The following is a 26,744-nucleotide window of genomic DNA, read 5'->3' on the forward strand; positions in this document are numbered from 1 at the left end:
CTCAGTCTTAGTGACCATCCTAGGTGCTGGAGGTGAGAGATGCCTAACCCACCAAGAAACCATGGCCTGGTGACTTTGGGCCAAGCAACGAGGCAGTGTCCTCCTCTCACATCTCTCCTCCCCTTCCAAAGGAAACCTCTTCTAATCTTGTCAATGGATTTCAGCGCCCGAGCAGGAAAGTCCACTGCTAGCAGCAGATAGACCATCATAGAAGTTAGCACAAATTGGACCAGAGTGCATCTACCAGCTCTTGTGAGAAGATCAGCTTTCCAGCCAGGAAGCCTGTCAGCAATCCTATCAACAATGGGCTGAACCTGTGCATTAGTTAGTTTGTGGGGGGATAATGGTACTCCAAGATATTTGCAGGGGAATTCTGAGATCTGACAGGGAATATGATTCTGCAATATCATTCTTTGTTCCTCCAAGCATTGGATGGGGTGAACGCTACTCTTCTGAACATTTGTCCTGAGCCCAGAAGCTTCCCCAAACAGTTGCAGGATGTCAAGGGTGATTCTGATATCACTAGCGGATGGTTGTAGGAAAATTATCACATCATCAGCATAGAGGGAGATACGATGTTGCAGCGCTCTACGAGCCAGAGGCTGGAGGAGTTCTTCTTCAGATGCTTTCTCAATTAATCTGCACAAGACATCCATGACCAAGATGAAGAGCATTGGGGATAGCGGGTCTCCTTGTCTCAGACCCCGTCGAAGAGCAATTCTTTCCCCAGGGCAGCCATTCAAGAGAATTTGGGTTGAAGAGGTGGCTAATAGTCTGCTAATAATGTCACACCAGATGGGACCAAACTCCAACCTTTGCAACACCTCCAAGAGAAAGGGCCAGGAGACTGAGTCAAAAGCCTTGGTAATATCTAGCTTAAGGAGTATACGGGGCTGCTTTTGTTGATGAAGATATCGAAGCGTATGCTGGACCAACATGAAATTATCCAATATAAACCGGCCTTTGATAAATGCGCTCTGATTTGGGGTGATCATTTGATCAAGCCGACCAGCAAGCCTGTTAGCTAGCAGCTTGGTGATGAGCTTAGCAAAGGAGTGTACCAGGCTGATTGGTCTGTACTCTTTGATGTTTGTGGCATCTTCTTTCTTGGGTATCAATGTGATATACGCTGAGTTGAGTACCCCAAAGTTACCCATTTTCCTACTCCAGACCGCCGAGACAGCTGCCATGATATCCCTCTTGAAAACAGAAGTTGGATGCAATGGCTTGCAAAGTATGGATCTTGGATGCAATGGCTGGGATGTTTGCAAGCCATGCAGGGTGCAGCGTACAATGCTTAGCCACTCAAGAACGGCACAGTCTGGCAGCAAGCACTGGAGATGTCCAGAAATCGACACTGCATCAAGCTTGAGCTTCTTGAGATTTGTGAAACCACAGAAATCAGGCCGTGGCTTCAAACAGACAAACATGAGGCGCAAGGATCTAATAGGAGCACCATTGGAACCGCTGAAATGATGCAACGGAAAGATGTACCTGCTGTCATGGTCATCACCCCATGAACCTGGAGATAAATCAAAGATAATGTACCTTGCTTTTGACCCAGCAGCAAAGCGAACTCATCTATCAACATGGTGGGAATGTGGCTTGCGGAGCTTGAATCTAACCATGAACTTTTTCACAGTGGTAGAGCTTAAATGCCGCAGGACACTATTGACATTGATGATGAATCTACGCCGGTTTATGATGGCATTGCTGCCACTGCTAAACATTGTCTCCCTAGTGAAGACCAGGTTCTGGTAGCACCTCCAAAGGCGTCGCCAATTGCTGGACAGTATGTTCATTCGCGCAGCTTCTTTGAACTCTAGCCGCGACAGTATGTCCTGTAGGATATCCTGTGGAACAAAGTGAATAACTCAATATCCACGTGAATCAATCTCTACAAAGAAGTGCAGCTTCAGGAGCACTTACAGGATGTAGATGGTGAAGCCGCAGAGCCTTGGGTCCGACCTTCTTCTTGGACCCATCAGCCATATATAGCTGCCAGAGCCAGAAGGCACTTTTTATTGCTATGATCCCCTGCAGCTTCAACCCACAGAATGGGAAAAACCCTCCAGCAGGTCCGACTCAAATGACAACCAGGAAAGTTCAATGTAGAATCATATATTGATTCAATGGTCCAAATAATGAATCATATTTCCCAATTCCACAACCACCATATGGCAAAACATTACAGGTGGGCATAGAAATCTCTTATCCTAACTCTGCAACAAAGTACCCGTTTTGCTCAAAAAAAAAAAGTACCCGCAAAGCAACAAAATTATTATGCGGGGGAAATCTAAAAGAATCAAAACTTACAGATTAGATGTGAGGTTAACAGAAAAATCACACAAGATGTTAATAAGATCAGACTAGATTGAAGAGAGTTTCAAACCATGTGAGATGGAGATCGGAGGCGGCCTGGTTCTTTCGTTGCAGGAACTGGAGAACGACGAGACGGAGTCGGGCAACCTTTTATTTTCTGCGGCGACGCGCAAGTTGCGTTGCCTAGGGCGGAACGAATTGTACATGTGGGTACGGACAGACTTATTGCTGCGCCCCGCCCGGTGAATCGGATGGAAGATGGAGATGGCGCCGACCGGACGGCTAGGGTTTGGTGGTGCAAAATGTTTGATCCCACGGGCAGGATAGGGCGAGGGAGGTAGTGGATATGGGGGAGGAGACGATGACCAGCGCTGCGGGATGAGCGGGTGCGTCCGGCGCGAGCAGCGTGGTGGGACAGGGTTAAAAAACCCGGCCGGAACCGGTGCGGTTACCGCGGTTACCGGTCGAACCGGCCCGGACCGGTTCCGGTATCGGGCGGTTAGAAACCGACCCAAATTTAAAATTTAAATTTAAATTTAAAAAATGAAAAATTCTCAAAAAAAATTTCTAAAAATACTTCAAGGTGCGACGAATCTAATGGTGTTAAATTTTCTCAAAAAATCGTTCATTTAGTATAGTTTGCGGGGATTTGAAGTTAAACAAAAAAATGTGCATACAAAAGTATACAAATACAATGTAAAAGTAGTACAAAAGAGGGTTGGAGGGTTAATTTAGACTAAAATATATTATACAAACATTTATTTAGTATACTTTGCGGGCATTTGAATTTAAACAAAAAAAATTGAATTTAACCGGTTACCAATCAAACCGGTCCGGTTTGACCACCAAACCGGCCGGCTAACCGGTTCCGACTGTTTCAACGGGATCATTTGAACTCAATTTTGAGTTTGTCCGGTTTCAACCGGTTACCGGTCCAACCGGCCCGGTAAACCGGAACCGGTGGCCGGCGGTTTGTGTCCATCGGTCGGAAAAAAACCTTGGGTGGGACGAGCGGCGCCGTCCGGGTGCGGCGGCGGCGGGGCGAGACCGCGAGAGCACTAGTCGAGGGTAAAAGGGAATTTTTATTTATTTTTAACCCTTTTGCATTTTTATATTTTAAAAACAATCCACTATTTTTAGAGCTACTACTCCCTCCGTTTCAAAAAGAATATAAATAATTTTGACTAAATTTATAAAAAAATACAAATATTTGTGTCTTCGAATTGATGTAGTATAGAAATATATTACATGATTAATTTAAAGATACTTATATTGTAATATATATGTTAGTATTATTTTGTATAAATTCGATTAAAATTGAAATTATTTGACTCTTCAAAAAACGAATTTTTTTTTTAGGACGGAGGGAGTATGTTGTGTCAAAACGACCATGCTCGCGGGTTGACGCCCATGGCCAGGCGCAAGCGGCCGGCGTAGCAGACGCGCTTGGACTTCGACTCCGATGCGCGCACCGGCCGGCCGGCCGGCGGCCAGCGCGCGCCGCCCACGCCACCGATCCTGGCGATGCACCACCCTCCCGGCCGGCATCCCTGCGCTCGATACCGATCGAGACGCTGGCGACGACGGTATGCCCCTGTCCGATTAGCCGCGGGGACTGCGAGCGGCAGCAAGGCTGTGTACGACCGCGAGCTGGGTCGGGCTCCGCGCGCTTCTACAAGAACGACGACATGCATCAGGTTCTGTTCTGCCTGGTCGAGTGTCGAGTCCCGGATGCCCAAGCAGGACGACGACTCGCACCCTCGCCTCCGCGTGCTGAATTGATGTTCTTCGTTTTCCCTCTACGATTCAGATTTTGAGGGGGCAAATTTGTGCCCAAACAAATCAATGAACAAGAGTTTTCCAAATATATGTAGTGTATCTGTAAATATGTCCCATCGGCGCGCTCGTGATCAATGAAATTCATAGATGAAACACAACAATTTTTATGTTAAAGATGCTACTATCACAAATGTGTGTTCAATGCAACCTTACGCTTCTTCCAGATTTTTTGTCCTCGGCATGCCTCGAAGGTGCCGTGCTACCTGCAGAATGCTAATAAGCATCGACGCAATCCACATGCATGAGCAGTGAGCGCCGCGAGCTCACGCTTAAACATTCACACTCTTGGGAGAATTTCAGCAGCCGACACATGTTTATCAACTCTGAATATGAGTAATGCATGATACAATCTTTGCGTATGACCAATAGTCTTTTTTCTCTACCAATCATGACCAATAGTACTAGTCTAGAAATGGTTGCAGACTTTCGTTCTGATTTTTGTTCCTCTAGAGAAGGGAACCCCCAAAAGAAAAAAGAATGAAACAATCGCACCAGCACTGCTTGTACCCTACGGCAACCCACACTCCTTGGGGAATCCACCAACGGGGAACCTCGCGGCGTCGGTGCAGTAGTCGTAGATGGTGTACCTTTCCTGCGCCTCCCTCAGCTGCTGCCGCTGCCTCACGTCGTCCAGCCCCGCGCCGCCGTCGAACCAGTCGCCGCCGGACGGGTCCTGGGCGCACACCCACGCCGCCCCGCTCGGCTCGCACCCGCTGGCGCGGTAGTTCCGGAAGTAGGCGGTGAAGGGCGCCTGCGACCAGTCCGTCTTGACGCGCCCGCCCTGCGTCGCCCAGTCGTCGGCGTCCCACAGCACGCCGTTCAGCCTCATCGGTTGGTACACCGGGAACGGCACGCCGGCGTCCCAGTGGTTCCTGAACCGCCGGATCGCCATGTTGTCCACCAGGATCCTGAAATGAACACAGCATCAGTTCAGACTTCAGATGATTGAGTAGTTGACTCACTTCTGATCGAAGAGAAACTTGAAGAAACTGCATGCAGGAGAGAGAGAGAGAGAGAGAGAGAGAGAGAGAGAGAGAGAGAGAGAGAGGCTTATTATTACAGGATCTGTTCTGAATTCCAGATGATGGAGTAGGTGTGGAAGTCTTGAGTGGGGTCGAACCAGAGCCTGTACTGCACCTCCCTGCCGCCGGAGCCATTGGCGAAGATGTTGGTGTGCAGGGTGTACGGCTCACCGGTGACGTTGCCCAGGAACTCCAGGTCGATCTCGTCATGGATCTTCCACGGCCCTTCAGAAATCAGCTGCGCGTTCCACACCAGCACATAGCATAGTAGTCATGCAAATGTTAGTCGAACAGAGAGAAACGCATGTATATGGTCTCATTCAGAAATCGGCATCATCGATCAAGAATGTCAGAGTGCCTGCAGCAGGTCTTTGCATATATGCTCACTCACGTAAACCGTCGTGACGGTGCCGGCGGAGTTCCCGGCGACGAGCTTGATGTCGATGTCGATCCTGGCAAAGAGATAGGAGGTCTTGGAGCGGAACCCCGACCCCATGACGCGGTCCAGCGACAGCCCGATGGTCTGGTCGCCGTTGCTGCCGTTGATCAGCTGCGTCGGGCCCCAGAGTATGTCGACCTGGTCCGTCATGCGACCGCCACCGGCAGCCACCCAGGAGACTGCGGCGGCGGCCATCATCGTGAGAGCCGGCAGCAGGCAGGCCCTAGCCGGCGCCATGGCTCCCGGCTGCCGGCGGCGCGGAGTGCTCAGTGATGCGACTGTGGGAGTGGCGTGGTGGGGGGGCACCGAGGCACTGGTCAAGTGCGGGGTCTTTATGCAGAGACTGGGCTGCGGCCTGCAGGTGCAGGACTACCAGGGTCAAATTCCAGGCAGCAGGATCGATCCCCTCGAACTCGGCGACGCAATAGGTTATTGTTTGGAAGGTGTAAACAGGCTTGCACCATGGCTGGCATACGAAGACCTAAGCATAGAAAAGGATGAGAGATTCATGGCAAAAGGGGAACAGAGCTGGGGGACGAAGCGAGAAGTTGACCTGATTTAATGTGCTGGTCACATGCGTGTCCACGGAGCGTAAATGCGTAGGCATAGCGGCTTCTGATTGGGGTATCTAGGCTTGAAAGAGAATGGAGATTGAGGAGAGATGTTGGAGTAATCAGAAATTTGTGGTGCTGGTGCAGATCCTCCTCCGGGCAAAATGGCTGAAGATACAGAAAACAAACCAAATTTTTGTAGGCCGCCAGAATATAAAACTTGGGGTTGAGTTTGTGGTTTTCTCATGTTGCCACTGACATTGATCTCATGTGGCAACATGTGAGTGAACTGATGCATCTCGTGTCCTACAGGTTCACAAATCAGTTTACATGCTGTACTATTTGCGAGTTTCACACAGTTACTGAATATTGCAGCGGTGCATTGGTTAGAATACTGAAGTCTGGAATTGCCACGGAACACACCCTTGAGCTGTTGAGCATGTGCGCCCAGCACGAGTGCCGTGACCTGCGCCGGCGTTACAATTACATACCAGCCTCGGAGGCCGTGCGCGCATCTGCTCAGCTGCTCGGCGTAGGTCCCCTGTTGAGAATAGTCCCACATTGAGATTTGTGGATGGCCAAGCACGGTTTATATGATGAGGATGTAACCCCCTATAAGACTAGTTTTTTTGGGGAGTGTCGTCCCAACAGACATAAGACCCGTTGTTGTGCGTTCGGGTGCGTGTGTGGCGACCCAACAATTTGGGGCATGTACGGGCACGTGTGAGTCGCGGCCCGATGGGCGCGTGTCGCTAGCCCGATGCCAATAATTGGTATCAGAGCTCAGGTTGGCCCGGAGATTGTTGAGAATAGTCTCACATTGAGTTTTGTGGGTGGGCAAGCACGGTTTATATGGTGAGGATGCAACCCCCCTATAAGGCTAGTTTTTTTAGGGGGAGTGTCGGCCCAACAGACATAAGACCCGCTGCTGTGCGTTCGGGTGCGTGTGTGGCGACCCAACAGCTTGGGGCATGTACGGGCACGCGTGAGTCGCAGCCCGGTGGGCGCGTGTCCCTAGCCCGGTGCCAACAATTGGTATCAGAGCTCAGGTTGGCCCAGTGTCTCTCAATGTGTAAGGGGGAGATTGTTGAGAATATTCCCACATTGAGATTTGTGGGTGGGCAAGCATGGTTTTATATGGTGAGGGTGCAACCCCCTATAAGACTAGTTTTTTGCGGTGAGTGTCGGCCCAACAGACATAAGACCCGCTGCTGTGCGTTCGGGTGCGTGTGTGGCGACCCAACAGCTTGGAGCATGTACGGGCACGTGTGAGTCGCGGCCCGTGGGCGCGTGTCGCTAGCCCGGTGCCAACGTCCCCGCCCACCCGCCATTGGAGCCTTGCCTTGCTCGCACGCAGTCATCACGTGTCTGCGGATTAGTGACTAGTAGCGCTCCGGCTACGTCCACGGAGACGGCCTGGTTTGTGTTTCTTCAGCCGGCCGGCGAGCCAGCAAGCATGCTGCATTGCTGCTGCAAACTGAAGCCTGCAATGGCGCTGGCGCCTGTGCGTCGTCCACCGTCTTCCTCGTGATGTCACGACCTCACCGTCAGCATGCTCACCATCGAGTGGGATCGGTTAAGGTTCGGGATTGAATTTCGGCTTCCGGCGGTGGTGACGGCGGGCGGCATGTGCACGGAGCTGCGAGCCGGACGCGGCCGCGGGCGGGGCGGCGGTGGACGACTGCCGCGCGGTGAAAACTGAAAAGTGACCGTGAATATTCTGAAGTGAGTAGGGTGGCGGTGGGCCGGAGGCCCAATAGTCGGCCTAGCCCAACAGAAGTGAGAGCAGCCCAATGTTCTTATTTGGGCCTCCAGATTTGGCTTTCAGCCGTTCGTTATCGCTGCCTGGGATGGGATCCTCTGTTTCTTCTCCGACTTGGAGGACCTAACCATCCGTGCCCTGCGCAGTGCCAGTGCCCAGCGATCGATCAAGTTGCGTTGCCGGCTGGAATAGTTAATCAGTCAGAGGATTCCCTTTCCCTTCTATTTAGTGCGGCTAAGCAAGCTATCGACCAGGCTGCGGAGCATGAGCTCATGCGAATTGCACGCACGCAAAGCAGCTCCTGCGGTCAAGGAACACTCGATGCTCGGCTCTCTGCTTTCCCAAGGAAAGCAAGGTCTAGAGGCGTGCATGTCTGACCAAACTAAAACAAAGCTCTTGCTGCTCCAGTAGTTGCAGTGGCCAGGCTACTGAACTGAACTTGAGTATAAACAATCCACACATTGCTTCTCACAAATCTCTTGCAATTCCCAAAAGATGAAAAGAATCTTGAGTATTATATATATTCTTCACACCAAAGAATCGATTAATATATAAACAATGAATGAGACCAATGGATTCTATGACCTAGCATATGCGTGTAACCTGCCCTAATGCTCCCCCTCTGATCGACTTCGCAATCAAAGCGCGCGCGTCTTGGCCCATCTGGACGCTACGCTACGGCATGGAGCACTCGGGCGGGGCGCCCTGCGGGAACCGCTTGCCGTCGGCGCAGTAGTCGTACACCATGTAGTTGTCCCGCGCCCACTTCATGGCCTGCTGCGCCGCCGCGTCCATCTCCTGCCCGTACCCGCCCGCCGCCGCCGACGCCGAGGCGTCCGCGGCCGTGAAGTTGCGGTACTGCGCCGCGAAGGGGGCCTGCGACCAGTCCGCCTTGACGCGGCCGCCCTGCGTGGCCCAGTCCTCGGCGTCCCACAGCGAGCCGTAGAGCCGCATCCGCTGCGTCGACGGGTACGCCACGCCGCGGTCCGCGTGGTTCTTGAACTCCCGGATCGGCGTCCCGTCCACCAGCACGCTGCGGTCGGTCGAACCAGAGATCGTCAGCTCGGCAATCCACGGGTGAAATTGTGAAAATAATGCTGGGATCCTGCTGCATCGCGATCGATGAGCTGCTGAAAACTTACAGGATGTGCTGCTGCGTCCACTCGATGGAGTAGGTGTGGAAGTCGGCGGTGGGGTCGAACCAGAGGTGGAACTGCTGCTCCTTGCCGCCGTTGCCGCCGGCGAACACGTTGGTGTGCAGCGTGTAGGGCTGCCCGCTCACGTTGCCCAGGAACTCGAGGTCCACCTCGTCGTGGACGTCCCACGGGCCCTCCGAGATGAACTGCACCACACGGCCTGAGGCTCGTCAGAAACTAACCATCCAGTCGCGGAACGCGGAACGCGTCGTCGATCGAGATCAATGGCTCACGTACGTAGAAGGTGGTGACGGTGCCGGCGGAGTTGTTGGGGACGAGCTTGAGCTGCACGTCGGCGCGCGCGAAGAGGTAGGTGTCCCTGGAGCGGAACCCGGAGCCGGAGGTGCGGTCCAGCGACAGCGTCAGGACCTGGCCGTCCGGCGACACGCTCCCGCGCCCGTCGCCCCACGTCACCTCCAGGCCCTCGTCGATCCTGCTTCCCGCCGCCGCCGGCAAGCCGGTGCCACAGCAGAGGCCCAGGAGCAGCGCCGCCGCCAGCACGCGAGCCCTCGGGCTAAAAGCCATCGCCGTTGCTTACTGCTTAGCTCGGATTGTCTCGGAAAGAAGAGTTCTCTGAGACGAACTGAATTCAAGGGAGAGAGCAGAGGAGAGATGGATGGATCCGTGTCTGTGTGGCTCGCGAGTCGGGAGGCTTTTATAGAGTTCAGGGGCACCGGGCAGGCGGACAGTGCAGGGGTGGCGCGGCGGCTGAGGCGCATGTTCGCGTCTCGTTCCGGGAGCTCGGCTGGCAGTGCGCGGGACGGGAGGACGGCTTGGCTGGGTCTCTCTCTCTCTGTCTGCCCCCGCGGGTGCAGCTGCGCGAGACGACGACGCCGGGGCCCGCAAGGCCGCGACGCGCGATGGCGACCGGGGTCCGGCGGCGGACGCGTTCGTTTCCTTCCAGCCCAGCACCCTGAATTCCGGACTTGTGGTCGTCTTCCTTTCGCCGCGCTGCCTGCCATACATGCACGGACCACGCGCAAACCGCAGGCAGGAGCCAGCGGCACCGGCGCCCGCCCATTGCCCAACCCAACTACCGGATTGAATGCCACGCGGCCGGGCGGCGGCTGGCGTCCAACTGGAGGCCGCGAGCGTGATTTCGCGTGTGGCGAAAATCAGGGAGGTACAGCGATCCGGTACATGGTCATGGTGCTCCTTCCATGTATTGGAGTACGACGTTTTTGTTTTCTGGGGATCCTTCGCCGATACGGTCATGTGGGTTTTCGAGCTCGACCCGTTCCTGTGTGCGGGGGCACGACGAATTATACCATGCTCGTATTATATCCATCGGTTGCAACTGACTGCTGGTGACCCGTGTCTGCACGCCACGACATCGTCGTCGTCGTCCCCAGTGGCGGAGCTAGCATTTCAAAGTTGGGTATTCCAACAAAAAAAGGCTAGTCCAAAACTATATAAAATAGTTTATAGGTAAAAGTTATACAAAAAAACTAATCATAAATCTGTCATGTACTTATAAATGGTCAAAATGTGGTCAATTGATTGTATTAGAATATTTCGATAGCTAATATATAAGAAACATGTGTATATGTTTGATGTATATTTGGTTTGGTGTAGAAAAATTGAATATTCCTAGAAATACCTAGGCATCAACGTGGCTCCGCCACTGGTCGTCCCAGCATCTCCCTGGCATCGAATCGGATCAGCACCGGATCAGGTGGTTCGGAGAAGCTACCCGTATGGCCGTATAGTAGGCACCGACCACAGGACGCCAGCCCACACGCCAGGACGGGTGGAGCGCCACCGACCCAGCAAGCAGCAGGCCAGAGCAGCGAACATGCGCAGCCCGGCCTGGCAAAAACTGTCCGCCGCGTCTGCTAGTTTCGGCCGTATGCGCCGTTCCGGCCGCGTGGAGGAGTTGGCGCGTCGCTCCAAGCCTGCCCTGCGCGGTGGATAGCATATCTCCTTGCCATTGATGGTATGGTAGGGTCTATATATATTTACTTGAAATTTTATTGCTCCATTTTTTATTATTCCTTTTAGTTTTTTGAATATTTTACTTGAAGATTGTATGACTTGTTTCATGAGCTCTACTTACTTTTGTAGCCTTCTTCCTTGTGTCGATTCTGAACAAAATCCTTCACGATAGCCGCATTATACTTTTTCTTGACATAAATATAAAAGTTATAAAATCGCTCGTTCATGTTTTGAAGGATCACAGTCAATAATTAGAAATGGTTACCGTCATATCTACTTCCGCAGAGGTCCAGCTAACGAAGGGAGAGTGTAACACCCAGGTGTTTGAGCACATGCTAATTAAGTTTAAGATTTTACCGAGTCAACAATGTTGGGCGGCCTTCATGTGCGCTCGACGTGCGGCGAGCATCGGCTCGCTGCCGTGCCGTCCTGCGCCACTCCGCTGCTGCCCATGCCGTCCTCATCTTTATCTCGAGCCACCAACTGCTCTCTCACTCGCACGCGCCCCTCTTCTTCCTCCCCCGTGCAAGAGCTCGCGCAGAGCAGACTCGCCACCGCCCCTCCCATCGATCTTCTCCCTCCGGCTGCCCTGCTTCGATTCCTTATGCCCAGACGTTCCCCACCACCTCCTCCAACTTTCCCAAACCCCAACTGAACTCCTCCTCGGCCCAATCGACGGGAATCGAAGCTCTAGACCACCATGAACAGTAGCTCCGCCCCTCACCGTCGAAGTCCTACCTCCGGTCCTTCTCCATCCAACCTAGGTATAGAAATAGACTCCCCTCAACTCACTAATGCTCGTGCTCTCCTCGTTCTTACACGTTCCCGTTGTTTCCGCGCTCGTTTCCGAGCCATGCCGCCGCCGGCATGCTGCTGCTCGCCGCAAGCCACGCGCACACGCCTCTATGCCGCGCCGCTTAGCGCCTCCACTCCGTCCGACCCTGTTGAACCTCCCATGGCCGCCCTGTCGTCGACCACTCACCGGAGCGCGGCCGCACGCCGCCACCGCCGCCGCCAAGGTGCTGCTCCCGCCGCCAGCCCTCCCCCGGCCACCCCAGCTCTAACCGAGCACACCTACAGTTAGCCCTCATCCCCTTCATGCTCCCCCACCCCCTCCCTTGCAGCCGGCATGGCCTCCCCTTGTCAAAATCGAGCTCCCTGAGTGTCTCCTCTGCTTCAGTTTACGTGAAGGACCTCGTGCAGCAATTCAAGCAAGTCCAGGGGGCTAACTGCACAAACCAAGACTCAGGTGAATAGTGCTGCGAAGGGCTCTTTTGCAATAAATCGGCTAAAACTTTAAAAAATCATAGTAAATCGTAGAAAAATCAGAAAAATGCAAACTAAATTTTGTTAGATTCCTTATGAGATGTTCTTTCCAGTAGTGTAGATTGCTAATATGTTTCCTTGCTGTTTGTTAAGGTTTTAGTGTGATTTCATATGCTCTATCTGAAAATAATTTAATGTAGAACTTTTTGCTGGAAAGTGATAAAATGGCAAAACTAGTTTTGTTAGCCTTGTGTTCATGCCTAGTATCTATGATAATTTTTCTGGATTTGTTTAGTTAAGTTTGCATGCCTTTTCCGATTTATCTTGTTTTGAATAGTTGAAAACTAATATATTTATGATTAATTATAGGAAAATGTTTTTGCTGCAAAACTAATTTTTTTGGGTTCCTTGCAATGTTCTCTTCATGCTCAATTTTATTCCATGATTTATGCTTGCTGTATAAGTTTATTTTCTAATTCTTGCTCTAGCTTCCTTGTTCGTGTTTGCATAGTGATCGTTTGTCGTCGCGCAGGTTACGTATATGCATCCGCATGTTTTGAGTTCATGTGTCTTTGCATAGTGCTTCATCATGTTTCACTTGTAGCATGTCGTTTCTATGTCACCGCATCATGCTAATGCATACACATCGCTTCATGCATTTTAGTGACCGAACTGTCGGAGGTCGAACCCGTGGAGCCCGCCAAGTCCGTTGAGTCTGAACCCGGAGTCCAGTTCGCGGCCGAGCCTGAAGTTAACCGAGGCAAGCAGCTAAGCATGAATCCTTGCTCCTATCTAATCTGATTCAATTAGTTATCTCACCGGGTAATGTTGGGTTATATATAGTATGTATGTATTGCATTCTTATACCTATTTGTGTGCATTATCGTTCCTTGATTTGTTATCCATGTCCTTGTCACTCGTTAGTCAGTTAATCACTTAACTTGACTAGATGCTTAGCCCTGCTTAGAATATTTATATTGCTCGCTAGACAGGAATAGTTTGGAGGATCACATTTACCGGTTACCCTTGATCGTACTGGTTCGGCTTGGTGGTAAAGGTATGGTGGTATCGAGGTTCGAGCGGAATGGTAGGGCCTAGAGAATGAAGTCACATGGGTATAGTCTGCTTGGACCGATTAAGGACCGTCCGTGGATGACGTTGGTTTTGAGCAACTTTTTGTGCTACCACATATCCAATATAATGGTACGGATGAGCCAATTACCTTCTTTGACTTGATCACGGATGTGCAGTCCTAGATACGTGGCTAAGGGCTATGCAGAGAGGTTTAGAGGTGTCCCCGGGTGGACCTATGTGTAGGAAAGTTTAGAGATGTCCCCCGGTGGAAACTAAGTCTCTACGCATAAGCTAGGTGTGAAGATTTCTATGATCGAGCCTTGTTGGGAACGGTTGACGTGAGTGCCCCTTGCCCGACGTGATCGGTTGGGTGAGCCGCATGGTTCTCGCGTCGTGTGGGTAAAGTAGTACACTCTTGCAAGATTTTAAACAATTCGAATTGCCGCGCTCTCGGTTATGAGCAAGCTCTTTATCCCATGAACTCGTAGAAAGTTCGGTTCGGTTGGAAATGGTTCATGGCACTTCTGTGACTAATTATATATTATGCTCTTAATCAACTAAAATTTTTGGGGTTTGGGCAAGAATAATTGATCTTGCTAGGTAATAGTTTAGATAATTACTTAACCCTAAAGCTTTCAATTGAGCCTTTGCATAATTCTTGCTTATTTAATCGCGTAAGTCTTGCGAGTATCTTTTGTACTCAGGTTGTTTTTTAAACCTAGTTGCAGGTGCGCCGGAAGTGGTGTACGGCCACTTCTACCCCGCTGATTCAAATGCGGGGGAGGAGTAAGTCGTTGTGGCTGTAATGATGTCCTTGAGCAAGGCATTATTATCTTAGTATGTCTTTATCGTAATCGAGCTCCGTGAGAGTATATAAATTCAATAAACTTTAAATTTCGGTTTAATATGTCTTTCGTGAGCCCAAGGCTTGTAAAGGAAGTTTGAACCCACCTATATCGAACTTGTGATGTTAAATGTGTAAAATTGCTCTTGTGGATCATCGGCAATATACGTGCTTGTATAACGGTACGTGTGCTTAATCCTGGGCATGTGGCAAACACGTACCGGGACTACCGGATTTGTGTTCATTTTAGGTGAATTGTGTTGATTAAGTGCCTCTAAGATGTTGATTAACACGTGGCATGTCGAGAGACGGACATGTGTTAACTCTCATCTTAATGGATTAATCAATAATTTTCACTTAAACCAAGTGCAAATTGGGCGGTTCTCCCCCCACGGTTTATTGCCACTTTTCTTTTGGCTTGGCAAGTCAACCGGTTCGTAAGTTACTTCATCAAGCAATGATGGTTTTCCTAATCTAAGGCCACAACTCGTAAGAAGTCAACCGGTTCATAAGTTTTGTATGTCATCAGATAGAGTAATCCAAGTACGTATCAGTGCGAGGCCTTATTGGCTTGTCCGGTCAACTTGAACGAACACGTCCTCACCGGCCCACACCCACACCGCGCCAGTATCTTCATGACGGGCTCAATAAACGGTGGTGCAGTATGGGCCATGACCTGTTTGATAGCTTGTGATGGGCTTGTGGCCCATGGCTGTTAACAATGAGGAGGCGTAAATCATGGACGGCGTATTGCTGACTGCTGAGTAGAAAACGCTATCCATGAAGAAATGATGAAATGAAATAAGTTTGCCCTGAAACTTAAAAAAAAAAAGTTTTCCTCCCCAAACTATCTTTCCTCTCTCCAAGTTGCCTCCTCTGCTTCTCCCTCTGTTCTTCCGATTTCATCGCAGAGACAGTTATCCAGCGCTGTCCAGCTCCCTCAGCTTGCACCCGGGGTAGCGTACTACCTGTAGCATCCATTCTGGTTATTCTACACCATTTCTCGCGTACTTGTGCTGCTTTGTGACTTTACTGTGGAGCCGTAACCAAGTGGGTACGTACTCACAGTGATTTTCCCGGTTATTCATTGCCTGATTCTGGATGCAATCGTACGTACGATCTGGTTTCCTGCACCTCGCCGCATTGTCACTCATGGCGCCCACGCAAATGTCCGCAGCAGGCACAGAAGAGGAGAAGAACCGAAGCAGCATCGCCGACATATCCACTGGCAATGGCTGGTGGTGACCCCGATGGCAGAGGCGCCATGGATCCCTGGTCCCCTGCCCCCATGTTACCCGGAACGATTTTCCTGCCGCTACGGGCTGCGGCTTCCTCCATCGCACTACCCCCGTGCCGTACTCCTCACTTGCTCGATCGCGGCGGCGGCGGCACCCTGCAGATGCCTAGCACGAGCTGGTTGCGGCACATGCGAGCCCCGACGCGCGCGGGTCGTGGCTCCCGGCCGTGTAAGAAATCGAAGAGATCAAGACGCCTCCCGATGCGGTAAATATCTCCCGGCGCATTCGTCACCGGCCGGGCGGTGATTGGCGATGGCGATGCGTCGCGTGGGGTGCCTTCAGAAACCGCGTGGGACGTCCTTGACCAATCCCAGTGTAACACTTGCTGAAACGCATTGTTCCTGATCTAGAAATGCATGTCATTTTCACGGTAACCGTGTTCGTCAAGAGTAGATTACTACCCTTGACATGGCGTTGCGTGCGATGGGCATAGCTTAGAGCAAGTTAATAATTCAGCCAACTGTTGGCTGTAAGAATTCTTATAGTCCACCTCTCAGCCCACTAGTATAATAGTTTAGTCCTTTATTATTAATATAAGGCTCACATGTCACTCTCACAAAGTTTCTGAGTTTTTATGCCCAAGCTGGCTGCAAGCTCCTCTCTCTCCTATTCTCTCTCCTCCACCTCAGCATTTAGCTTTCTTGCAGCCACTTATAATACTTACTCTTAGCCTTGACAGGCCGGCCGGTCAGATCTGCTTGTAGCCACCGTCAGTACCTGAGCTGAGCCCCCTCACCAAAGTCAACCAACTCGCAATCAACAACTACTACAATGCAAGGAGCACACTAGCTCAGAGACAGCTTAGCATGGAGTGATCGAGCAGAGTCTAAAGTCTAAACCATACTCTGCCCGGTTCACTTAAATCTCATTGACAAGAGACAAATCTGGCCGGGTTGAGGTGTGTGGTGTGTACACGCTCGCAGGTCAGCGCAATAAGATCTACACGTACGAGTTAATAAACGATCGAGATCTAGCCAGCCCGGCCGGCCAGCCTATGGGGCGCTCGGTCGATTTTCATTCGTCCATGCTTTGACATGGAGCAAATCCGTAGAGCTACAAGTCCCCGTTTTTTTGCATGTGCTCGGCGCGTGACGACGGCCGGCATTTTCCAAGTCGATCGAATGATCAGCTCCTGTGTTGGATTCCCGAACTAGGTTTTCCGTCCGCTCGGGCAGCCAGCCTGACATTCAATTCCTCACTGGTAGCCTTGCCGTTGCCGCGCCCTAGCTCCTCCGCAAATTCCTCTTGGCACACCGTACCGGTCCTCAATTCCTCGCCACCTTCGTCGTCCCCGATCTCCATCCATCCGTTGACTCCCTCCCTATAAATAAACAGGCCTCTGACCTCTCCACAGTGGGAGCTAGCTAGCTAGCTAGTAGAGGTCCGGAAGCTAGCTAGCCGCGCGCCACCAGCAGCTAGTTCCCCAGCTCGTAACCTAGCTAGCTAGCCATGGCTTTGCCTTGTAGCCTCTCGAGGCACTGCAGCTTATTACTGCTCGTCGCCGGCGTGGCGGTGCTGCTAGTAGGCAGCAGCACGCGCCCGTGCGCGGCGACGCTGGACGACGACATCGAGCTCATCTGGGGCGCCAGCCACACCTACTTCTTCATGGACGGCCCCGACACCGAGTCCCTGGCGCTCTCCCTGGACGAGCAGCAGGGCTCGTGCTTCCGCTCCAAGAACACGTACCTCTACGGCACCATCAGCATGGACATCAAGCTCGTCGAGGGCAACTCCGCCGGCGTCGTCGCCACCATCTACGTAAGATCTCGATCATCGATCTAGATCTCAGCTTTTTTTCCCCCCTCAGGCGGCTAGCTAACTTGTCATGCCAGTCACCCCGTTTTTAATTTCAACGGGGAGAGACACATGCATGATGCGTGCATGCCAGTGTGCATCGTGGAGATCGAGTTGACTTTTTTGACACGTGGAATCTTTCGATGCGCGTGCATGCCCTGCAGACGATCTCCGAAGGCCCCTGGTCGTACCACGACGAGATCGACCTGGAGTTCCTCGGCAACGTCTCCGGCCAGCCCATCACGCTCCACACCAACATCTTCGCCAACGGCGTCGGCGGCCGGGAGCAGCAGTACTACCTCTGGTTCGACCCCACCGCCGACTACCACACCTACTCCATCGAGTGGAACCCCAAGTACATCGTGTGAGTACTCCGCCATTGCTACTACCATGCATCCACATCACCGTCGATCTCAGCTGCTAGCTAGCTAGCTGATCGCGAACTACATGCATACTGCAGGATCCGGGTTGACGGGAAGGCGATCCGGGCGTTCAAGAATTACGAGGACCAGGGGGTGCCGTACCCGACGTGGCAGCAGCAGCGCGTGTACGGCAGCCTGTGGGACGCCGACGAGTGGGCGACGCAGGGCGGCGCCGTCAAGACCGACTGGTCCAACGCGCCCTTCGTCGCCTACTACCGCAACTACAACACCACCTGGTGCCGGCCGTCGCCGGGCGTCTCGTGGTGCGGCGCCGAGCCCAAGGACTCGGCGCGCTTCGACCTCGACCAGCAGACGCTCGCCGACCTGCAGTGGGTCAACGCCAACTACCGGATCTACGACTACTGCACCGACCACAAGAGGTTCAACGAGTCCGACTTCCCCAAGGAGTGCTACCTGCAGCGAGCTGGGGTCTGATTGCTTGCATTGCTTGCATCCGTAGACGATGATGCCCAATACTGATGCGGCGACGATCGACGATTGTTGTTGGGCTCTCGATTGATCCGCTGATTGTTTCTGTACATCTGAAGACAAGACACACAGGTACAATTTTGATTCTTTATTATTAGATTGGTGATTTGCTTGGTCTCCCTAGCTCCGGCTGCTGCTTCACTCCTTCTCGGGTCATCAGATGTATCAACATTTCTCTGACAGAGCTGTTGCTTTGTTCTAGCATTATTGATTCGTCATGTAAAACCATGATATAAATGCATGGTTCCACATTTTTGTTCCGAGAAACCAAACTACAGCATTGGAATAGTCTCCGTTAGCTTCTGTAAGATTAAGCTTTCTTCATGAATTGCGCCTTCATTTACAAGCAGGGTTTCTTCAGAACCCAACATTTTTCGATGCGAGTACCAAGCAACAGACCAGCAGCACTATTCCATCAGAGCGACACGAACACAAACCCTGTGGCCATTAGCCGAGGTGATCGAGCTTGCACTCGGCCGGCGGGCCCTGCGGGAACCGCCAGCGATCGTCGCAGTAGTCTTAGATCATGTAGTTCTCCCGCGCCCACGCGACGCACTCGGGCCCCAGCTGCCGGTCCATCCACGCGTCGGCGTCGCCCGGCGGCGACGAGGCGTTCGTCGGGACGCTGCCGCCGCCCGCCGTCTCGACGCACGCGGTGGCCGCGTACCCGCCGTACGACGCGACGAACGGCGCGGCGGCGGACCTGTTGGTCTTGACGCGGCGCCGCCCTGCGTCCCCCAGCTCTCGTCGTTCCGCAGGCCGGCTCCCGTGCACCCGCAAGGCCTGCCCGCGCCCTGGTACGGCGCGCCGGCGGGTTCGTGGTTCCTGAACACGCGCACCGGCACGCCGTCCACCGACCAGCTGTGGTGCCATCGATCAAAGCGTTGCGATTAAAGAGTTTTTTTTTTAGAAAAGAAAAACCAAGGGCGGATACTGTTGGTGAGATTTCGGAGATCTAACCCATTAATTCAATCCACGCTGATTCAAGCACGGATGGACAAAATGATTCAGATTTGAATCTAATGAGACTATTAAATTCCGCGAGATTTGATTCAGATGCTCGAAACCAGCCACTTCGGCAGAATCTAGTATTTGACTTGTCATAGGGAAATTAAATTGCTCTTTTGACATTTTTTTCCCTGCGCGGCTAGCTTAACCAATGGCCATGTTGTGCGAGGAGGCTTCTCATGTGCGTCTCCACGAATTTCCAGCGGTTTTTTTATAAAAAAAAACTAACAGGGGAAGAAAAGGATCACGCATGTGCTCTGCTCGTGCTTCGAAGTATGCTAACTGAAGGTACTGAAACACTCCTGCACGTCGTCACAATCATTTGGCTGTAATATCGAAGTAATAACCACCTCAAGATTTCCATCAACACATGATCATGCGCCGATACCGAGGAATCAGGCCGAACACAGCGAGGCCCGTCTAAATGAACGTTGAGAAAAAAAATGAATGTTCAGAAATTGTTTTTTTAGGCTTTTAGAAATGGTGAGGTTCAGAAGTTATGGATTGACTCGATGTTTTATGGGCCGAATGCTCGCGCGGACCGTCCAACAAGAGCGGCGGCCCAGAGTTAGGAAGATACAACCTGGGCGTTAGGCCCATAACTCTGACGGCCCATTAACTAGTTCAAGCGAAACTGGAGTGGGCCTCCACGGCCACAAGTTCGTGACGCTATCGGCGAGCCCATCTGAAGCGCACACCATACATGCCGCGTAAGCCCTGCCGAGCCCGAACGGTACCCCCGCTGGCGATTTTTTTAATTTAATTCTTTTTAATCTAATATTTTAATAATAACTTATGCAGATCTAAATTTTCAAAAACTAGCCCCTTTGGTCGCGCCAAGCTCCGTGGCGCGACTCCCTGAAGAGTCGCGCCACATGCTTTGGCGCGACTAAGCTCCCACACTGGAACGCTCGCGGCCAGGCAGCTGACGTGGCAAGGCTGAGTCGCGCCACATGCATTGGCGCGACCGAGTCCCGCCATGCGCCGTGGTGCGACTCAGCTTGATACACATTGGGACCAACAAGGAATCCTAGCCCACCTTTCTCTTTTCTGTTTGTGTCTCCTTTCTTTCATTGGAGCCGCCGGCCGTCGCCTCCCTGGGCGGGCGCGGAGGGCGCGTCGCCCGCTGCCTCCTCTGGGACGCCGCGGAGGGGCTTCGCCCGGCGGCGCCCTCTGCCTCCTCTGGGACGCAGCTCTCCCCCGCCGGCCAGTCCGCGCTCAAGGCGCACCTCCTCACCGCGCTCCAGTCCGACCCCCCGAAGCCCATCGCGAAGAAGGTCTGCGACGCTATCTCCGAGCTCGCCGCCTTGCTGCCGCCGCCGCCGCCGGGAGTGGACCTCCTCCCCCTCGCCTTCCCCTCCGGCGACGCCTCCCCGGTTTGTCCTCCCCATTCGGCACCCTAACCTGCCTACAACTGCCGGCCATGGCGCCTGCAGATCTGATGCCGCCCCTGCCCCTCGCCCCCTCCTTGCAGGACCTCATCGGCCACTCTGGGCTCCCTGCAGGTCGGTGCCCCCGGCTGCTCTACAGGCCGACTGGTCGCCTGGTCCCTGGAGGCCGGCGCCCCCTGCTGCCTGTCTGGAGGCCAACGCCCCCTAGATCCTGCTCCCTCTGAAGGTTTGTTTAAAATTATAGTCTATATGGTACATGATTTTGGCCATATCATTGATTATTGATGCACTTTATTACTTTGTCTGTAATCTGTTGAACAATTGAACTATAAAGGGTAATGGGGATATTGCTAAGAAAAGCTTCAGTCAAAGAAAAGAAAAGAAATAAGTTGGGTGATGCTCTTTTTTATGATTGTCTTTGTCAAATTCATTGAGCGGGATAGTTTCTTTTAGGTGGATGAGAATGACATAATCGAGACTTTCATGAACTAGTATGTTTGAAGTATTTGTATTTAACTGTTGAATTTAAGATTTAGAATGTAATTTATGTTCTTGGTAATTGAATTTCTCGGTAAAATTTAAATTTTATTACTGAATTATATAAGGATTATACCTAATTGCAAGTGGAAAAAATGCAATGAACTATTTCATTGATTAGCATATTCCCTAATCTTGTTCAAGTATGATTTTTTTTCATTTGAGCTTAAGGACCATGGCCTTTGATTGTATCTGTGTTAATCATTTTGAAAAAAAATATGATCTTTGATTTTTGTTTGTTTTTTAATGTAGATGGCACAGCACCCACGGTATCCCCTCCTACAAATGGTTTGTGACCGAGAGCATATGTCCAAATGGATGGAGAGATAGAGTGGAGTTGTTGTTTGGAGGGCACCCACCTGAACCACCAGAAGACACGAAGGACAAGAATACTATAGGAGTGACGTCACCTACAGAAGCAATATGTGTTCCATCTGTTTCTGGAAGTAACATATCATTGTCGTCTTCACCACCCTCATTTCCTTCCGAGCTCTGAGATGTCATCATCATCGACCTTCTCATTGTCAAAGTCGTCTTCATCGAAATTATTGTTTACATGGCATGTGTCAAATCCAATTTCATCACCACTGTCATCATCATCTGAGTCATGAGAAAGATCATCACCATAACTTTTATCTTCCTCCTCGGGTGCATCGGAATCATGATCCGGTGAAATGGCTTATTGAGTTACATGTTCAATGGGGTAATCATAACCATCTTCAGTAGGGGCATCCATACTACGATTGCACACATCAACAACTATCTCTGCACAATCCACTTGCGAACCTCTGACCAACTCTTTGTAAAACAACCAATCATTCTCACAACCAATTGGCATCATCACATAGTGTGACCTTTCCTTTTCAGCATCAAACCTACCACAAAGGCTTAACTCCATATGCTTATTTTCTACTTAAAAAAATGAATTTACTCGACACATTATATCATCGAATGAAGGTGCCACATCAAAGCTACTTCTTGCCTCATTCTTGCAAACTCTTCATTTTCTTTAATCGTCCCACCCGAAAATAAACGGACTAAATGATCCATCTACACATATACATATACACAAAATGAAGAAGATATATGTCATTATTTCATTATAAGTACCACACACTTCATTACTTCATACACGATTAAGATAATATAACTATATATAGCATAACATAAGATTTTTTTACCAAAATACACATAAAATAGATTTGCTACTATGACGATTATTCACACTTTATAACTCTTTGTAATAAAAAATGTAAACAACACTATCACCTCCAAATTGATACATGCAGCAATTATTACACGATACAAAAGTGTCACCATCGTTCAATTGCACGATACACCACAACTAATCCTACCCGATTCGTACTCAATCCCCCATATCAACTCAAACCCTACCTAAACTCTAGCCAGCTCAAACCCTAACAAAACCATGAAATGGAGGAAAACCAATCGGATAGAGTGGAGGAGCTACCTTCAGGGATCGATTTCCCTTCGTTTCCCCTTTGAATCGGGTGGAAGATCGAGTGGATCTAGAGGGGGACTGCGACGGGCGGCGCCATGGAGCTCAGGTCGGGTGGGGAGTGAAGAAAAAAATAAAGGGAGGTGGAGAAAGAGGCCGTCCAGCGAGTGGGCCTATATTCAGCTGAGTCGCGCCACGGCGCATGGCACGACTCAGTCGCGCCAACGCATGTGGCGCGACTCAGCCTTGACACGTCAGCTGCCACGTCAGCTGTCTGGCCGCGGGCGTTCCAGCGTGGCAGCTTAGTCGCGCCAAAGCATGTGGCACGAATTTCCAGGGAGTCGCGCCATGGAGCTTGGAGCGACCAAAATGGTTAGTTTTTGGAAATTTAGATCTGCATGAGTTATTATTAAAATATTAGATTAAAAAAGATTAAAATAAAAAAAATTCCCCGACGTTAAGGCTAGCTCCAACGGTGCCCCCCATCCCTCCCCCACCCCATATCCGGGGAGCTATAGGGGGAAATCCGATCCAACGGTTCCCCCTATAGCTCCCCCTATATACGGGGGAGTTGAAACTCCCCCCATATATAGGGTGAGTTTCAACTCCCCCTATATCTCTAATTACACCGTTTCTTCACGATATTAATCACGTTTGAGTCCCGTAACATGATGATAATGTGTATTATGACAGTACAAATACTGTATGATTTTTTTTAAATTCAAAAATGTTAAATAAATAGTTAGTTAATGAGTGATAGAATATAGGGGGAATAGATATGGGGGAATGGTTGGAGAGAAGGAGTTATAGGGGGAGGAATCTTTTGGAGGAAAATAGTAAAATATAGTAAATAGTATGTTTGGGGGGAGTTGGATGGGGGAATGGTTGGAGATAGCCTAACATAGCCCCCTCCCCCTCCCCCTCCCCCTCCCCCTCCCGGCCACGCCCAATGCCCCCAATCCCCAACTCAATCCAACCCACTCACACCGAGTGAGACACGAGATCGAAGAAATCCCAGTACCTTGACGAGAGCGATGGCGGGCGACGGCGACGGCGGAAGCTCCCTGTTGCGGTGCCTGGATTATCCCTGCACGAAGCGCCTCCGTCTCCGCCGGCTCCTGGCCTACCACCGGCGGTACACGCACGAGGAGGTCTACACAACGTATGTCTTCCACGGGAAACCCCTCTTTGCTCGATTTGTCTGCCCGTCGATCACCCGTTGATAGGATTTATTTATCGATCTGCTGGCGGATCAATTTCGCAGGATGAACAGGAGGACGCGTTTGATCTTCGAGGTGAAGGACCTGGTGAAGCTGGTCAAGACAGGGAAATGGCGGGTGGCCGCCTCCTACATCATCGGCTTCGTTCCCTCCGACTCAATGAGCGACGATGCCACACAACTCCTGCTGTTCATTCAGGACCTAATGTCCCTCAGCGACCTCGCCCAAGGCGTCACCATCATGGCATGCTTGCTCTCGGACTGGGTCCTAAGCATCTACAAAGAGCCTGAGCTCGCGGAGTACCCTTGCTTTGCCACCCTCGTTGCCGATGTCCTCTTCCTGCGCTCAGATCATGCCAGGTACGGTCTATCCAAGATGCCCCTCCCGTGTATCCAAGTACCAAAAAAAAGGGGCCGGAGGGGTGAACTCCACCATTTTTCATTAAGAGAAGCGACTACGGCTTCTCCCGGCCACAGAAAAACCTCCGAACCTTGGCCCATGCCTGAGAGAGCCAAGCCTTGCGGCGAGCACAGCGAGAGAATTTTTTTTTTACCCACGAGCGAAAATTCGTGGATTCGAACTCATAACCTCGTGGGAGCTACCGGGCTGGGCTAGCCAACTCGGCCGCCCAACCTTTCGCCCCGTGTATCCAAGTACGATCAATCCATTTGTGCGGCATATCTTGATTCTCTGAGATTATTCCTGCTTCAGGGACTTCCTGAACTGGCAGCTCGTCAGAAACAAGGCGGCAGAGACCAGAGATGATCCAGGAGATGGTCTGCAAGACGCCGGAGCTTAAGGACAGGTTGTATTTCCCGCGAGGCCCGCACAACCTGTGCCATGTAGTGCCCATTGCGTCCAGGTACTTGCTTGGGCAAGCTTCTTCTTCAAGTATAGCACGATCGTTTAACACTAACTGTGACATGATTGGTCATGTGATCTGATCTTGGTAGCTTTCATCGAAGGCGTCATGTGAATACTGTATGGCGCAAACAGTCAACCGATTATGCACAATTCTATCTTCGGATGAAGAAGAGGTAACACTAACTCTAGCTGCACAATTAACACTAGCTGCACTCACGCTGGGCTTATTGGCTTTTTGAATTGTGCAGATTGCCTAATTCGACTCAAGTGGCAAGTCTTAATTTTTCAGGTAACACATGTTATTTGGCATCTCTAGATAGTATCACCTCGTATAGCATTATATGCACAAAATAGGAATAATATGTTTAGTTCATCAAAATATAGTTTTATTTGCTGATTACTGAAGGAGCTTTTTCAGAAGCAGGTTCAGCAAAGATAAGGGGTTGGATGCAGCTGATGCTACTTGGTAAGTTCGCCGGTCTGCCCTGTTTCTGACATAATTTTATTTGCTTTCTAGTTTACATGTTGATGATGTGCAAAAAACATAGTATAATCTGGTACCATAGTATCATAGAACCCCACGTATTTTATCATTGCATTAGATCTCTCGTGCACATAAGCTAGCTGAACAAGAAGACCTCACATTTTTATTCGAATCTTCATGCAATAACTGTAAAATTTCTTTATATATTCTTCAGAGAAAGCATTGCAAGCTGGTGGACCACTGGCGCCCGAGCAAGGCCATACCCCTGAATATTCGCCCCGTGGAGGTAATATAGTATTATAGTGTCCCACAGTTCAAAACAAGCTACAATTTCGGATTCCTGACATTAATTGTTGCATGTCCACAACAGGTTTCCCACTCGAGCAGATGCTATCCAGACCCCCATTCTTGCCCAAATTCGTGCCCTAGGCCACATCCTTTTGTTGTCATCTTAGTTTGTTTCCCCCGGAAGACCATGCTCCTTTTGGTTTTGAAGAAAATCTCATGCTGTTTTGTGCAGCTCGTAGATGTATTATTTAGAGTTACTACGAATCTTTTTGTAAGTGTGTGTATATATTCAAGACATGTATGCACGATCAGTGAACTCACATGTTGTGTGGGTTCCGGAGGACGGTGTAGTTGTGGAAGTCTGCGGTGGGATCAAACATTCAAAAACAAGGTAGAACACCTGCTCCCGGCTCCCTCTCCCCTGCGCGAACACGTTGGTGGGCATCCCGAACCGCTGCTGGTCAATAATTATCCCTTTGCGATCAACTTTCTTGTTTGTTTGAACAGTTCTTTGGTGCCCCATGGGAGAGTTGCAACCAGCCGGGGTCAGTCAGCGGTTTGGGATAATGGTGGCAACTGGGCGTGTAGGCTAAACTAGAAGCTTAATGACAATTTCAAATGAAGACCGACTCAAAAGGCTTGCTCATATGCCAGACCGCAGCTCCAAGAAGACATGCAGAGAACAGTAAGCACCAATTCTTGAAACATGCTGCACAAAATTCTGTCCAATATCCATCTCGGCGCATGATGTTAGGCTGCTAGCGAACGTGAAATCAACTGCTTTCTATTTTGTTTCATGAACAAGATGATGCGCACATGCGTACGTGAGCGCCAGTGAATGGATTATTTTATCCTGTTCCGGTTACACACCGGGTTGTTTGGATCTAAGTGCTAAACTTTAACCATGTCACATCAAAGAGAATCTTAACGTTTAGAAATATTAAATAAAGATTAATTATAAAATTAATTACATAACTTTGGGGTGGCTAAATTACGAGACGAATCTAATGAGGTATATTAATTCATAATTTGCAAATATTTACTGTAGCAAATTATGAACTAATTTAGCTCATTAGACTTGTCTCGCGAATTAGCATTTATTTGTGCAAAAGTTTTATAAACAAATTTTATTTGATACTTCAAAATAGTAAGATTCCTTTCGATATGACAGGGGCTAAAAAAAAATCTCTGGACCACATGAATGATAGCACATTACAGAAAATATGCACCCCAACTGCTG

The 26,744-nt window shown here is 50.5% G+C and overlaps 6 protein-coding genes across 13 annotated transcripts; 3 read left to right on the forward strand and 3 right to left on the reverse strand.

Moving 5' to 3' along the window:
• Positions 1-1,254: 1,254 nt before the first annotated feature.
• Positions 1,255-2,732, reverse strand: LOC120641683. Of its 3 annotated transcripts, XM_039917881.1 has the most exons (4): positions 1,930-2,732; positions 1,626-1,853; positions 1,495-1,522; positions 1,255-1,412 (listed from the first exon to the last, which is right to left on the reverse strand). In XM_039917881.1, the coding sequence occupies exons 1-4, from the start codon at positions 1,990-1,992 to the stop codon at positions 1,402-1,404; spliced, it is 330 nt and encodes a 109-aa protein (XP_039773815.1). In that variant the 5' UTR covers positions 1,993-2,732; the 3' UTR covers positions 1,255-1,401. The 3 variants fall into 3 exon arrangements, 1 of the variants encoding a protein (XP_039773815.1); XR_005662362.1 differs by lacking the exon at positions 1,495-1,522 and having other exon boundaries at positions 1,255-1,467; positions 1,549-1,853; XR_005662361.1 differs by lacking the exon at positions 1,255-1,412 and having other exon boundaries at positions 1,459-1,853; positions 1,930-2,222; positions 2,393-2,732.
• A 1,714-nt stretch (positions 2,733-4,446) lies between these two features.
• LOC120643111 (xyloglucan endotransglucosylase/hydrolase 2-like) lies at positions 4,447-6,087 on the reverse strand. The gene is made up of 3 exons (XM_039919634.1): positions 5,575-6,087; positions 5,222-5,421; positions 4,447-5,069 (listed from the first exon to the last, which is right to left on the reverse strand). Exons 1-3 carry the CDS (start codon positions 5,857-5,859, stop codon positions 4,670-4,672), a joined length of 885 nt encoding a protein of 294 aa, XP_039775568.1. The 5' UTR covers positions 5,860-6,087; the 3' UTR covers positions 4,447-4,669.
• Positions 6,088-8,396: 2,309 nt separating this feature from the next.
• On the reverse strand, positions 8,397-9,768 carry LOC120641685 (xyloglucan endotransglucosylase/hydrolase protein 24-like). Its single transcript, XM_039917882.1, has 3 exons — positions 9,369-9,768; positions 9,078-9,277; positions 8,397-8,968 (listed from the first exon to the last, which is right to left on the reverse strand). The coding sequence occupies exons 1-3, from the start codon at positions 9,654-9,656 to the stop codon at positions 8,611-8,613; spliced, it is 846 nt and encodes a 281-aa protein (XP_039773816.1). The 5' UTR covers positions 9,657-9,768; the 3' UTR covers positions 8,397-8,610.
• Positions 9,769-11,549: 1,781 nt separating this feature from the next.
• On the forward strand, positions 11,550-13,633 carry LOC120643112. Its single transcript, XM_039919636.1, has 3 exons — positions 11,550-12,145; positions 12,247-12,315; positions 12,997-13,633. The coding sequence occupies exons 1-3, from the start codon at positions 11,767-11,769 to the stop codon at positions 13,131-13,133; spliced, it is 585 nt and encodes a 194-aa protein (XP_039775570.1). The 5' UTR covers positions 11,550-11,766; the 3' UTR covers positions 13,134-13,633.
• A 2,186-nt stretch (positions 13,634-15,819) lies between these two features.
• Positions 15,820-18,529, forward strand: LOC120641686 (xyloglucan endotransglucosylase/hydrolase protein 24-like). Its single transcript, XM_039917883.1, has 3 exons — positions 15,820-17,306; positions 17,507-17,706; positions 17,803-18,529. The coding sequence occupies exons 1-3, from the start codon at positions 16,998-17,000 to the stop codon at positions 18,197-18,199; spliced, it is 906 nt and encodes a 301-aa protein (XP_039773817.1). The 5' UTR covers positions 15,820-16,997; the 3' UTR covers positions 18,200-18,529.
• A 5,062-nt stretch (positions 18,530-23,591) lies between these two features.
• LOC120643113 lies at positions 23,592-26,262 on the forward strand. Of its 6 annotated transcripts, none has more exons than XR_005662851.1 (9): positions 23,592-23,810; positions 23,913-24,227; positions 24,580-24,730; positions 24,822-24,905; positions 24,981-25,021; positions 25,151-25,198; positions 25,431-25,502; positions 25,587-25,895; positions 26,012-26,262. XR_005662851.1 is itself a non-coding variant. In XM_039919637.1 (8 exons), the coding sequence occupies exons 3-8, from the start codon at positions 24,630-24,632 to the stop codon at positions 25,643-25,645; spliced, it is 405 nt and encodes a 134-aa protein (XP_039775571.1). In that variant the 5' UTR covers positions 23,592-23,810; positions 23,913-24,227; positions 24,580-24,629; the 3' UTR covers positions 25,646-26,262. The 6 variants fall into 6 exon arrangements, 1 of the variants encoding a protein (XP_039775571.1); XR_005662852.1 differs by having other exon boundaries at positions 25,154-25,198; XR_005662853.1 differs by having other exon boundaries at positions 25,157-25,198.
• The last annotated feature ends 482 nt before the right edge of the window (positions 26,263-26,744 follow it).

Source organism: Panicum virgatum, chromosome 7K, assembly GCF_016808335.1.
Source record: "Panicum virgatum strain AP13 chromosome 7K, P.virgatum_v5, whole genome shotgun sequence".
Lineage (NCBI taxonomy): Eukaryota > Viridiplantae > Streptophyta > Magnoliopsida > Poales > Poaceae > Panicum > Panicum virgatum.